The following is a 14693-nucleotide window of genomic DNA, read 5'->3' on the forward strand; positions in this document are numbered from 1 at the left end:
TTTCCTCTCTACATGCATTTATATGGGCTGTGCTTTTCCAAGTTTGTAATACCATTTTCAAAAGTTGTTGATGTGCAAGACAGTGTAGTCATAATCATGGGATGAGTGTGTCAATTACAGTAAAAAATTAGTCAGCTTTTTCATCTTTGTAAGAAACACATTTCCCCATTTTCTAGTTTCTCACATGGTTATCGAGGAAGTAAATTGTATGCAGAACCACCTTGAAATTGAAAAGACGTGCCGTGAAAGTGCTGAAGCTTTGGCTTCTAAGGTGAGAACAATTAATACAATTGTTCAGTTGTATCTGTATTCTGATTTTATGTTCTCATTCTGAAAAAAGGGTGTTGGGTGTGTGTGTCTCTGTAAGCACAGCAGATGCCTGTTTGCATTCTTTGAGAGATGAAATAACTTTAAGATAGTAAAAACTATAATTCATATGTGAAACACTGTAAAATGTATTTGTTGTTTTGATGTAAGGTGCCCTCCTTTTAGAAGTGTCTATTTAGTTATGCTTTTGAAACCGCAAGCAAGATACCAGTAATTCATGGAGCATTACTTTTTATAGCCCATTTTATATGTGTTTAGGCTAAATGGTAAACAAGTTTAAAACTATCCTACATGTGACATAAAGGAATAATGGGCATCTCAGTATCTGAATCAAACGAAAGTCTGCCAAAGCATTACATTTCAGGTGATTGTTCATGAAAGCTAACTGAGGGCAGGCAAAAGGTGACCTCCAGTGCTCTGTTGATTGCATCTAGTCTGATGAATTTACCAAGTGTGTAATTTTCTATATTCCATCTCATCAGAAGTACATTATTTATAAAAGAATGTTTTTTATCTATGTGTTATGTATTTTTGGTTGTGCAAAATGCATCTGAGCCACTTCATCAGAAAATGGATTACAGCAATTTTGAACCAAATTTCATTAGCAATGCCAGCTGTTTTTTTTGTCTGCCCAGAGTACTACTTGGGATGTGGCAGAAATCGCACCAATAAGAAATCTCTTTAATTAGGATGCATTAGCAATGTACTTTCCAGAGGTATTTACTTAATTGTTTGCATAATGACACGATATTAGAATTCATAAGGTAGTCAATCAGCATATAACTAAGAAAAGTAATTTATGTATGTAACTTTCTTCTCCTCTGTTCATTATTTGTAACATACATAGTGACACACATGGGTGGTTAAAAGACTTGCACTGTCCAGTAGGGCTGATGTGCTTGTTAGTATGTGCTGACTAAAACATGCAAGATTCCTCTTGCTTCCTTTATTTCAGTCTTTGGAAGTGAGATGTGTTTGAAGAAGCTCTGTACTCAAGCAAATCTCCCATTTTTATGGAAGGGAGTTTTGCCTAGGTAAAGAATTCAGGATCATTTCCCCAATACAGTAACTGTAGGGTATCCCTTCTAATCAAAGGAGGAAGTATGGTCTCTGGCTGCATTTTTCAGATTGTATAGGCCAGGGTGCAGTGCGTGTCCTTGTGGGCAGATCTGGACCTGATCTCTGTGGGGGCAGAGAGGGGTGCTTGGCACAAGGGCATGCAAACATTGCACACCCCTTGTGCAATGTGGACCTTAGCTTTGGGGGCCTATGTGCATGCAGGCAGAGTACAGATGTGGAGCAACCAAGGAAAGGCTGGGAGGGAGACTGAAGCATCTTTTGCTGTCTGGATCCTCCAGTTCTTCCTGGCAGCACCAACTTGCTTCATGGTAGGGATGCATTTAAGCTCCCTCATTGTTCTTTCCTAGCCATGCATCTGCTTAGCATCCAGCCCAACTACTGGAGATGGGCATTGGCCTGTGGTTATGACCCATAGTGCATTCGATGATTTCAATTCTGTGTTACGACTGTCTTTTTATGTATATTGAACCTATGTTATTAACTCTCTGGCATCAAAATAATTAGAAGTTAATTATGACTTCTTTAGGATTAGCACTTTTTATTAATGCCAATGTATGGTGGAGGACAGGAGCTGTGGCAGCTATCACAAAGAATATATAAGATTAAAGTAAGCATGCTAGTTAATTGATTTGAGCCATCTAGGATATTCACTAACCAGGAGTACCAGAGAGAAACATTTCTTATATGAAGTAAGAAATGGGCCTGACTGAACCATAATGTCAGATCCAAACCACTTCAAAGTAGTAGGGGGCCAAACTTCATGGCTTGGGCCCTTCTTTAGTGTTAGGTGCTGTATTTTAAACTAATATCACTTTGTCTTGCTTGCTGCATGATTGATAAATCTTCTGGTTAAAATAGAGAAGAAAAAGAATATACTTAGCTACATACTGTGCGTATCTTTTACTTTTCAGTTGAACAAAGAAAATAAGACCCTGAAAAGAATTAGCATGTTGTATATGGCGAAACTGGGGCCAGATATCATTACAGAAGAAATTAACATTGATGACGATGATTCATCCACAGAAACTGAAGGTAGCTCGGGTTCATGCAACTCAGTGCATTGTCAACAGCAAATGAAAGGTGAGCTCTGCTGTTGAATAGACCGCATTGTGCTGCATAACAGTTACCATATCAAACATACATACTGTAGAACAAGTTACAATGCAATGATGGAGTAGTCCTACACTCAGATGAGAGATTTCAGTGTTGTTGACTCAATAAAATAAACATTTGCATTAGTCTAGTAACAGCAATAGGTCAGTCACTTGGTACTTTTTACATACACAAAAGACTGAGGGCAGGGTCACCTGTGGCATTTTTTCAGCTGCTGTTTGTGTAAAGTTTCCTCAGTAGGCATATAAGGCAGCGTTCCTTGCCAGTTTTCATTTAGTATCTCTGTATTTCCTTCCATGAAAACCTATATGTCCATCTAACTTTGCATGAGGCACTACCAAAAATGGGTTAAACAGGGACTTTTGCACTGGGACAAACAGCAAAACTTGAGGGTGACAAAGGGTGTTCATCCTAGAGAACTCTCCTTTACTTTACTAGTAAGTTTCTGAGTTCCCTTTTCTTGTTTTGCAAGCTTGTGTTGATTATGATGGCAAGGCTTCTAACAAGGGGCATGTATGGATTTCCCAAATTCATCATTATGAGACAGGTTAAAATGCTCCCTTTTTAAAAGAACCTCTACTCTTTCTAATTTTAATAGCATAGTTAATAGCTATAGAACATAGATAATTCCCGTGTAGTAGGGAAGTATGATTCTCCCCATTTTACCAATGAGAAAGCTGAGGCACAGAACAGTTAAATGCTTTCTCTAACACTGCACAGCGAATCACTGTCAGAGCTGGGATCAAACTCCAGAGTTCCTAGTACTTCCCCTTGGAGAGGAAAGCCAAGGATCCTGTTGGAGGTTGAGGAGAGTGGAAACAGGGAGAAGCCTGGCTGGGTACTGAGAAGGGTACTAAGGAAGTTGAAGAGGAGAGAATAACTGAAAGGTCAAAGGTTCAGATAAGCATGTGCACAGTGGGGGCCGGGAGAAGGGAGGGGTGCATTGTATCTCCTGTCACTGTTGATGACACCATTACAGAAGGAAATGCGGTCTGTTGTCCAGGAGTTAGAATAGCTTGTTTCTATTCCCTGCTCTGTCACTGACTCACTGTGAGGCCTTGGGCAACTTACAACCTCCCTGTGTCTCAGACTTTCCTTCTGCACAGTAGAAGGATAATAAATAATCCTGCCTAACTCACATGGGTGCTGGGAGTCTTCCTTAACATTGTTAAATGTTTGTGATACTTGAATGGAAGTGCGAAGTATTTTAGCAGTGGTATAATAGTCACTGTAGTAGGAGGGGATGTATTGTCCCATTGCCTGGAGAGAGATCACATTTGTTTAAGCAGGGAGATCTTTGCTCCAAAAACCAGCACACAGAAAACACCCCCAGTTCTTGTCAATGTACTTCCCGGCCACTTATATGGAAAGTTCCATGGGTGCCCATCTCAGAGAGAGCAGGGTGGAGGCTGCTATTCAGACAAAAAGAAAAAGTTTGAAAAACCCAATATTTCCAGGGATTTTAAATAATTTTAATCACTGCTCCCAATATGCAATATGTCCAGCAACCATCTCTGCCCAGTCTGCAGTTGACTAGGAACAGATGTTGAAGCTAATAGTTTGGTATTCAAAGAGTAGCAGCACTATGAAAAATGGAAGGCAGGTGGGGAATGAGAGGGTTCAGTGAGAACTAATACAACCAGTAAGTCTGTATCTTTGTGTCTCCTTTATTTTTTTTATTTATTTTTTATTTTTTTAAAAGGGTTAAGCAACAATTTTAAACTAAACCCTTATGGTCCCAATAAGAAGTGATTGTAATCAAATGTTTTATTCCATTGTAATTGAATTAGCAAAATATGAAGTAAATTAAGAAACAAATTCTGAGGAGAGAATTTACCAAAATTACCTCTGCTATCAGTAAAAAGGTTATATGCTGACTCACTTCAAATAATGTTACAAGGGTTATAAATTGGCAGCTATTCAGGAGTATTTCTTCACAGAAAACCTCCCAAAGTATTAAGTGCCTGTTGTTTGTGACAAGAAAGAGATCATGATCCGAAAGGAATTCAAGTGTATTAATTTGTTTTACAGGCAGCCTCTAAAAATATTTTTCTGTTGCCACATGGCCTCATCTTGTGAGGTGCTGATCATCTTCTGAGGGGACTGAGGGTCTTCAGCATCTGGCAGCATTGCACCCATAACAGCATATTGCCTTGCAGAAAGAGAGTTTTCAGCAGAATGCAATAAAAGCAAAGACAAAAGAACTGGACAAGGGAGATTACCTTAGTAGAGCAAATCTGAAACTGTAGCCGCGTTGCAGTTCTGTTATATGACACCTAAGAGAAGCATGTCTGTGTATGTATTTATGGAACCTGGGCTATGACTGACGTTTTGTCTTTGCAGCCCAGTGTGTTTCATGCTCGGCTGTATCCACATAATTGTTGGATTTCTTCCCTCCTCACCTTCCCCCCGAGTATAAGATGAAAAAAAATTTTTTTTCCTCTCCTGAAAATGTAGAGCTGCAAGATCAAATTATATCTGTTCAGGAGCAAAAGAAGACCTTGGCCATTGAACTGGAAAACCTGAGGCGCAAACTTGTAGAAGTAATTGAAGAAGTATGTATTGTAGCATGGAAGGCGAGACCATTTGTGTGCATTCAATACCTTTTGTATGTAGTGTTGGTTGAAAACTGTCAGTTGTGAAGTTAATTGAATACTATCTAATCGGAGGGTTCACTAGCCTTGTACTATGGACCACTTCGTAAGAGACTGGTCCTTTCATTGACCACCTTAATGTACCCCCCTGCCTCCCAAATTATTTGGTTTTGTGTGGATGTCCAGGAAGGGCTGTGTGGACCAAGGATTGTTATTCTCTGCTCTAAACTGTGATGTTGTCTGTGTTGGATCTTGCCCTGATTTTTAGCCATCAGTAGTCACTCACCAATGTAACTAGACAGGCAAAGGGGCTGTTTTGAGCCAATGGCATGTACCTTTGTTTCATACTGGGGTAAGCTATGTACCGATGCAAATCACCACTTATAGTCATTTGTCCTGTCTGCCCTACACCTGCATTCAGTATGACAAGCAGCAGCTCTTGGCCAATAAACAGAGACATCCACTCCCTCCCTTTGTCCCTCTCCCCGCACAAAAAATTTGCATAACAGTAGCTTGCTTGTGTTAAAATTCAGTCAATAGTGGGTAAGCTAATAACTTTAACCTGTTACCTTGGAATCTGCCAGGATAAAGACAATGTAGAAGTACAAATATGTTGTATTTGCTGCTGTAATTGGTTTGTGTCATGAAAGTGGGCAATGCAATCTCCAGAAGAACCATTTGGTTCTGCAGTACTTCGTAACGTTTGAAAACAATATTATCTGGAGGAGGGAAATATCAATAAGTCAGGTGGGGAACTCCCTTTAAACCCCTTTGAAAATTATAATGTGAAGCTGAAAGTAAGTCTTCCAGTTCGAAATCAATTATTAAAAATAAATCTTTGCATGTAAAATAAGATGCAATAATATGCTGTTAATTAGATTCTCACTGATTTATTATTCATCTGTTTGTGTCTTCTTTATACTCTTCTAGGTAAATAAAGTAAAGGAAGAAAAAGCTGTTCTGACAGCAGAAGTTCATGAACAGAGGAAACTATTGGAAAAATGTAACCGAGGTGTGTGTTCTCAATATTGTTTTTTCACCATCTCCCTCCCTTGCTACTTTATCTCCAGATAATCTGCAGAGCTTTTTCTTAAATTGTGTTATAATTTATCTTCATAGTGACTGAAGTGACGTTCGGGCCATGTTGTGCTAGGCACTGTGTAAACACGTAGGAGACAGTCCCTTCTCTAAAAAAATCTCATTCTTTACATAGTTAAGACAGGTGAAAGGTGTGAGCGATGGGGAACCAAGGCACAGAAAGATTTAAGTGACTTTACCCAGGACTTCACAGGGAGTCTGTGGCAGAGGTGGAAATTTAAACCCAGATCTCCTGAGTCCCAGTTTGTTGTCTTAACCACAAGGACCAACCTTCCTCTTAACTTAGGTACTTAATTTTAAATATCTACAATTCCTGATGCATTACAAAGTTTTACATTCAAAACAGCACACACAAGGGCTACACCCATCAATATTCAAAGAGAGATCTTCCCCACTCATACAGCATTTCCTGTTTGAAGTCTTCTCCAACTCATTCCCCCACAATCATTCTCCACCAACTCCCATGGGAAAACAGGTAGGTAGGTCCTGCAGCATCCCCCCCAAAATCTTCCAGCTCAGGCTATTACAGACCAAGGAGCACAGTGAGTTCCAAAGGCCATGGTCCTCTCACAGAATGTTCTCCAACCAGCTCTGTCCTTTTACACCAAGAGGGGACTATTAATTTGAATCCATCAGCTGGCAAATGTCACATTGAGAGACAGATGTGGTCTCTCAAGTAGTGAGGATTCCAGACCATTTATGATGTCATAGGAAGATGTACACAGGATCCGCGTAGTCTGTGTCCTTCTGCAGTGTTGTGAAATTCAGGATTCTGCTGTTGGCTTGACTATTTAGCAGGAAATGCTTGTATTTGTTGTTGATTTGTGAATCCCACAGGCTGTTGTTGAGCACAGGGAAAGAGTTTGCAGAAACATCAGTGGGCTTTCTGGAAGCTTTCATAGATCTTGTAAGAACAATAGGACGATGGAACAAACTGCCAGGGAAGTCATGGAAACTCCTTCACTAGAGGTTTTCAAAAAGAGGTTGGATAGCCATTTGTCTTGGTGGTTTAGACACAATAAATCCTACATCTTGGCAGGGGGGTTAGACTAGATGACCCTTGTGTTCCCTTCTAACCCTGTGGTTCTGTGATTCTGTGTACTTCCTCACTTTCACATGCAGTTCCATTTCTTGAGCATCAGAGAATATGAAGGCAGCACTTTGAGGACTCTAGAGGTACGTCTGCATGGCAAGCAGAGAAACATAGCAGCGAGTCTTGGAGCCCAGGTCTATGGACTTGGGCTTGCAGGGCTCACACAACGGTGCTAAAAATAGCTATATAGATGTTCCAGTCAGAGCTTGAATGTCTATGCAGCTATTTTTAATGCCGTAGCATGAGCCCCATGTGTCTGAATCTGTAGACTTGGGCTCTGAAACTCGCTGTTGCAGCTTCCTGCTTGCCATGTGGATGTACCCTAAAAGCATCATCAGCATGATAGACTGTGCCAAGGGAGTGTCTGCTGGTACGTTGTGATGAATGGAAGCAGGGGCTCTTCTTAACACCTTCTACAATGTTTTGTTGAAATATCTTCTTGTGCTTGAGCAAAAGGGTAATCCATCTGCCCAGATCCAATGGAGCAGAATCATAGAATCCTAGAATATCAGGGTTGGAAGGGACCTCAGGAGGTCATCTAGTCCAACCCCCTGCTCAAAGCAGGACCAATCCCCAATTTTTGCCCCTGATCCCTAAATGGCCCCCTCAACCCTGGGTTTAGCAGGCCAATGCTCAAACCACTGAGCTATCCCTCCCCCCCAAATAGTAGGCCCAGTGTCTAGTGTAGCAATATATTTCAGTTATTTTTGAGTGGTGATTCATCCAAGAATATTAAAGGAACTGGCACATGAAATTGCAACCCCATTAGCAAAAATTTTTAATGAATCTATAAACTCAGGGGTTGTACCATATGACTGGAGAATTGCTAACATAGTCCCTGTTTTTTAAGAAAGTGGGGGGGGGAAGTGATCTGGGGAACTACAGGCCTGTTAGTTTGACACCTGTAGTATGCAAGGTCTTGGAAAAAATTTTGAAGGCAAAAGTAGTTAAGGACATTGAGGTCAATGGTAATTGGGACAAAATACAACGTGGTTTTACAAAAGGTAGATCATGCCAAACCAACCTGATCTCCTTCTTTGAGAAAGTAACAGATTTTTTAGACAATTTAGATAACTTACCTCAATTTCAGTAAGGCATTTGATACGGTTCCACATGAGGAATTATTAGCTAAATTGGAAAAGATGGGGATCAATATGAAAATTGAAAGGTGGATAAGGAACTGGTTAAAGGGGAGACTACAACGGGTCACACTGAAAGGTGAACTGTCAGGCTGGAAGGAGGTTACTAGTGGAATTCCTCAGGATCGGTTTTGGGACCAGTCTTATTTAATCTTTTTATAACTGATCTTGGCACAAAAAGCGGGAATATACTAAAGTTTGTGAATGACACAAAGCTGGGAGGTATTGCCAATACAGAGAAGGACCACAATATCATACAGGAAGAGCTGGATGACCTTGTAAACTGGAGTAATAGTAATAGGATGAAATTTAATAGTGAAAAGTGCAAGGTCATGCAGTCAGGGATTAATAAGAATTTTTGTTATAAACTGGGGACGCATCACTTGGAAGTAACAGAGGAGGAGAAGGACCTCGGAGTACTTGTTGATCACAGGATGACTATGAGCTACCAATGTGATATTGCCGTGAAAAAAGCTAACGCAGTCTTGGGATGCATCAGGTGAGGTATTTCCAGTAGAGATAAGGAGGTGTTAGTACCGTTATACAAGGCACTGGTGAGACCTCATCTGGAATAGTGTGTGCAGTTCTGATCTCCCATGTTCAAGAAAAATGAATTCAAACTGGAACAGGTACAGAGAAGGGCTACTAGGATGATCTGAGGAACGGAGAACCTGTCTTATGAAAAGAGACTCAAAGAGCTTGGCTTGTTTAGCTTAACCAAAAGAAGGCTGAGAGGAGATATAATTGCTCTCTACAAATATATCAGAGGGATAAATACCATGGAAGGAGAAGAATTATTTAAGCTCAGTACCAATATGGACACAAGAACAAATGGATATAAACTGACCATCAGGAAGTTTAGACTTGAAATTAGATGAAGGTTTCTAACCATCAGAGGAGTGAAGTTCTGGAACAGCCTTCCAAGGGGAGCAGTGGGAGCAAAAGATATATCTGGCTTCAAGACTAAGCTTGATAGGTTTATGGAAGGAATGATATGATGGGATAGCTTAATTTTGGCAATTAATTAATCTTCGGCTATTAGCAGTAGATAAGCCCAATGGCCTGTGATGGGATGTTAGATGGGGTGGGATCTGAGTTACTACAGAGAATTCTTTCCTGGGTGTCTGGCTGGTGAGTCTAGCGCACATGCTCAGGATTTAGCTGATCGCCATATTTGGGGTCAGGAAGGAATTTTCCTGCAGGGCAGATTTGCAGAGGCCCTGGGGGTTATTTGCCTTCCTCTGCAGCGTGGGGCACGGGTCACTTGCTGAAGGAGTCTCTGCACTTTGAAGTCTTTAAACCACGATTTGAGGACTTCAGTAGCTCAGACATAGGTTAGGGGTTTGTTACAGGAGTGGGTGGGTGAGATTCTGAGGCCTGCGTTGTGCAGGACGTCAGACTAGACTATCATAATGGTCCCTTCTGACCTTAAAGTCTATGATTCTATGATGCATGTAGTAGAAATGCCCTACTACCTCGAAGATAGTATACATAGACAGCCGAAATTACTTGAACATAGGCTGATCCCTCTATACTTTGTGTGAGCTAGCAGAGCACTGGAGATTACCGATTTGCTAGTTGTCATACACCCTATTCCTGTTAACTCTTGTATACCGTGCAACTCTGTTGCAGAGTTCTGTACATGTAGAATGAATGAATGATTTTGGCCAGGATTGGTGAATTATCGTAAGTTTTTCTAATTGTTTTGTTCAAGAATTTTCTTTTTGAAATGTAGTTTGATAATCAGTTGGATTTTAGCAGCCTATAATCCATGTCACAAAGTACCACTGACAGTGCTTTGCTTTAGACATAGTTAAGCTGGTCTCCAAAGAGGCAGGGGATTTACTGAGGGTGGTGTTTGAAATTGTATGTCATTACTCTGAAAACTAGTCCTTAGTCAGTTAGAGCTGAAGTGCATTGAGAGAGCAATGTGTGCAAGTAGTCATTAAGAGACTTTTTTTAAGGGTTTATTGATATTACTCGCAGGTCAGGATTGAGGTGTATGGGCAGAACAATATGAGGAAGTTTGCACAATGCCTCGCTATGGCTAATTTTTTAGGCAGCGATATCAGTCTCACTTGTATGACCATTGTTTTAATACATTACACTCAATTGTACTGATATTACCTTCTTGTTGCGATCTCATTGGTCTCTGATGTAAGGAGACCCGTTGATACAGAGCCCATTAATCTCTGGTAGCCAAATGTCAGTTTCCTGGAAATGCATTCTGCTTTACAAAATATGCAACAATTTTTTATGGATTGAGTATTATGCTTATAGGGCTAGATTGTGGAGCATCCTGACACAGGGGAATAGGTCCCCATTTACATCCCTGTGCTCGTTACAGGGTAACTTGAGTCCAGGTATGACAGAGTAAGTAGATATAGTGCACTTGCTTATTCCTTCCTATAATATGTGGGTGGAGGAATGGCGCAGCCTCGTCTTATCCCTTGCTCAGTGGTATGCAACAACAATGAAATAACAATCTGTCTCTCGAAATATTGCAACGTCATTACCAGAGAAAAAGAGGAAGAGGTAGGAGGGTGGAAAGAAGCAAAACGTGGCTGATTTTTTTCTGAGCTTAACAGCCTCATGGAAAATAAGAATGAAATTTAAGCCAGTGACCTTTCATGGATTTGGTTTTAACTAGCCACAGTGGTGGGTGTGAATTTATGAAAGTATGTGGTTGAGTGTGAATATAATGTAACTGAAATATGCTTCATACAAAAGATCTCTTGTAAGGTATCATTACAAAGCTTATAACCTACTGAGTGTGGTCATCCTATTTGTATAAATGTATAACTCTTGTATCAGAAACTAGAAATATGAAATATAACTCTGAGGGCCTATTGTAATTATGCAAAGTGTGGGCCATTAATGGTGGTTTGGAATCTTGATGGCTCCCATCAACCAGGACAATTGACTGTAGATGACTCTGTTTTACTTGTAAGTCTTCTTGTATACATGTGTGCTGGCCAAGTGGGTAATGAAGTCTTACAGTGACATGTGATCATGTCACTTGAACTGGAATCCATCTTTAACCTGGTGCTTTTTCCATTGAGAAGGAGGGGTGGGAACCCCGGAGGGACAAAGGATTCCCACCTTATGCAGAAGAGATACAAGTGGGTGGAACAGAATGAAGGGGGCAGCCATCATGAGAAATCCCCTAGCTACCACCTGAACTGGAGCAAGGGCTGTACCAGGGGAAAGGATTGTGCCCAGACTAGGAAGGCATCCAGTCTGTGAAAGAAACGTATTGAAATATCTCTGAGGGTGAGATTTTATCTGCATTCAGTTTTCTTAAACGTAGGCTTGCGTGTTCTATTTTATTTTACTTGGTAATTCACTTTGTTCTGTCTGTTACTGCTTGGAACCACTTAAATCCTACTTTCTGTATTTAATAAAATCACTTTTTACTTAACCCAGAATATGTATTAATACCTGGGGGGCGCAAACAGCTGTGCATACCTCTCTATCAGTGTTATAGAGGGCGAACAATTTGAGTTTACCCTGTATAAGCTTTATACAGGGTAAAACGGATTTATTTGGGGTTTGGACCCCATTGGGAGTTGGGCATCTGAGAGTCAAAGACAGGAACACTTCCTAAGTTGCTTTCAGTTAGTCTGCAGCTTTGGGGCACGTGGTTCAGACCCTGGGTCTGTGCTGGAGCAGACTGGCGTGTCTGGCTCAGCAAGACAGGGTGCTGGAGTCCCAAGCTGGCAGGGAAAGCAGGGGCAGAAGTAGCCTTGGCACATGAGTGGCACCCCCAAGAGGGTTTCTGTGATCCAACCCGTCAGAGTGGGTCCCATTATTAAAAGCCTAGATGGATGGATAAAGGTGTTGGGGTAATAGCATACTTCGTAGGTCTTAATACATGAATAAGTATTGTTGAAATTTTTATGGGAGGAAAAGTTAATTTAGAGAATTCGATATGGGGTATAGTCAACTTCGCACCATGTACTGCAAGTGTTACAGGACATGAGACAAATAATAGAAATAATGTCCTTTTTTATGTTTATATAACCAGAAATATCTCAAAGTACTTTCCATACATTACAAAGCTTGGGATGTGCATGTACACATGGGGAGCATGTGCACAGCGGGGAGGGATAGCTCAGTGGTTTGAGCATTGGCCTGCTAAACCCAGGGTTGTGAGTTCAGGCCTTGAGGGTGCCATTTAGGGATCGGGGCAAAAATTGGGGATTGGTCCTGCTTCAGGCAGGGGGTTGGACTAGATGACCTCCTGAGGTCCCTTCCAGCCCTGATATTCTATGATTCTGTGTGTACACACAGAGACGTACATAAATTATAAGTAAATTGTGTGTGTCATATCACCCACCATTGACAGGTAACCATCTCTGAGTGGAATTCAATTCGGTAGCAGTCCGTAACAACACTACACAACAGTTTAGGACTAGAGGGAAATAATGCAGTATCGAATAGTCCAGTGGTTACACATATAAAGAGGAAGTTTAGGGGAGAAAAGGAGGGCAAAACAAAATCAGAATAGTACAGGTGGTTGGAAATATGGACCTATAAAACTAAACATTTTTATGTTCTTTGTAAGGGATCAAAATATATTGAGCAATCTTATCCCATGGCCTGATCAAACAAACTGTACCTTTAATTTCTTTGCTAGCCTGTTTTTATTCATCCTTGTCTGTTTTTGTTTTCGCTTTTTAAATAGTGTCTGTACTGGCTGTGGAAGAATATGAAGAACTCCAGGAAAACTTTGAGTTGGAAAAGAATCTACGGAAGAAAGCGGAGTCATTTGCACAAGAGGTGGGTAGATCAACAGAAATCCTGCAGATGAAAGAATTCCATAAAATATGGGTCTTGTAAAAAACAAAGAGGTGAGAACAGGTTTTGATGGTTTTATGGCTAAAGCAGACTGTTTGGAACCCAGACCTCTTACGGACCATTTTCTGTGGCCTTGAGCAAGTCACTTAACCTTTGTGCGTCCATTTCCCCATCTGTAAAATGGATCTAACGATACCTACTTCACAGGTATGTTTGAGGAGTAATTCTACAATGTTCATTAGACATTTTAGGATCATTGTGTGGTAAGTGCCATAGAAGTGCAAACTATAATACATTTTACCAATTTAATTTATTAATATAAATGTAACATTTCCCTCTATTTCATTTTTTAAGTTTTGCTATTAAATTTGAGAGGGCTCAGACAGTCATAACATGAGAATTTATATTCCCAGAATATGGGCTTAATGTTGCAAGGACGACTTTCTTTTTTCACTCTGGTTTGGAGTGGAATACATTTACTGGCAAAATATGTGAACCCAGCCAAAGAAATATGAGACAGTTTGATATTCAGATATGTGCAAATATGTCTGCAGTTTGGAATATGTCTTCAGAAGAGACCCAGTGTTGGTGAAGACTTCAAACAATCCTCTGCGCGGGGGAGAGGCTTGAGCAGATTTCAGTGTTGTGAAAATACAAAGAAGGAAATAGAAAAGGAATACTTGGGGCACCTTAGAGACTAACCAATTTATCTGAGCATAAGCTGTAGCTCACGAAAGCTTATGCTCAAATAAATTGGTTAGTCTCTAAGGTGCCACAAGTACTCCTTTTCTTTTTGTGAATACAGACTAACACGGCTGTTACTCTGCAAGAAGAAAATGAGCTTTGAGAGAACATTATGGAATGTCTGTGATAACTGTCCCAATACCTTCTTGGTCAGTGAGTTTCAACCTGTGGTCGGCCAACCCTTGGGGGTCTGCAGACTGTCTAATATTTCCAAAGGGGTCCGCACCTTCATTTTACATTTTGTAGGGGTCTGCAAAGGAAAAAAGGTTGAAAACTACTGTTTTAGGTGGCCATATTGTTCGCCATGGGAATTCTAATAAACTCTAGCGCAATCTTGCCAATCCCAAGCACTGAAAAATCATTAGATTGGCTTAAAACTCATGCAATATAAAAAAATAATGCTCTTCTTCTTTGCTTCCTGGTTTTTGAGCTTTAGGGTACACGTGGGTTATGTTATCAAGCATTTTCTCCATAACTATGTGGGCTAGAAAACTTTTCTTTAATGGAAGCTGAGATTCTCAAATAATCATGTGACTCTGGAACCCAGGGTTTTAAGGAGAACACCAAATATTGCAAGACTCATAGTAAAATAAGAATTGGAAAAACTGCAGTGTTGTGAACGGTAGAAGCATGTTAGGTCTCATTTGAAATGTCCGTTCAATTTGAACACCTGGGTGCAGGCAGGCAAATAGAACGTGGTTTCCT

General features: G+C 40.6%; 1 protein-coding gene across 3 annotated transcripts in view; it reads left to right on the top strand.

Annotated features, from left to right (window-relative positions):
- The window catches only part of SHTN1 (shootin 1), a 92562-nt gene that overhangs the window by 26723 nt on the left and 51146 nt on the right, over window positions 1–14693 (top strand). For 2 of the 3 annotated variants that reach the window (XM_084634537.1, XM_084634539.1), the window contains 5 exons: window positions 177–271; window positions 2319–2487; window positions 4978–5075; window positions 6045–6126; window positions 13132–13226. In XM_084634537.1, coding sequence (XP_084490663.1) covers window positions 177–271; window positions 2319–2487; window positions 4978–5075; window positions 6045–6126; window positions 13132–13226 — 539 coding nt within the window. The remainder of the gene's footprint in view (window positions 1–176; window positions 272–2318; window positions 2488–4977; window positions 5076–6044; window positions 6127–13131; window positions 13227–14693) is intronic. The other variant, XM_084634538.1, reaches the window with a different exon arrangement.

Source organism: Lepidochelys olivacea, assembly GCF_965140295.1.
Source record: "Lepidochelys olivacea isolate rLepOli2 genome assembly, chromosome: 7".
Classification (NCBI taxonomy): Eukaryota; Metazoa; Chordata; order Testudines; family Cheloniidae; genus Lepidochelys; species Lepidochelys olivacea.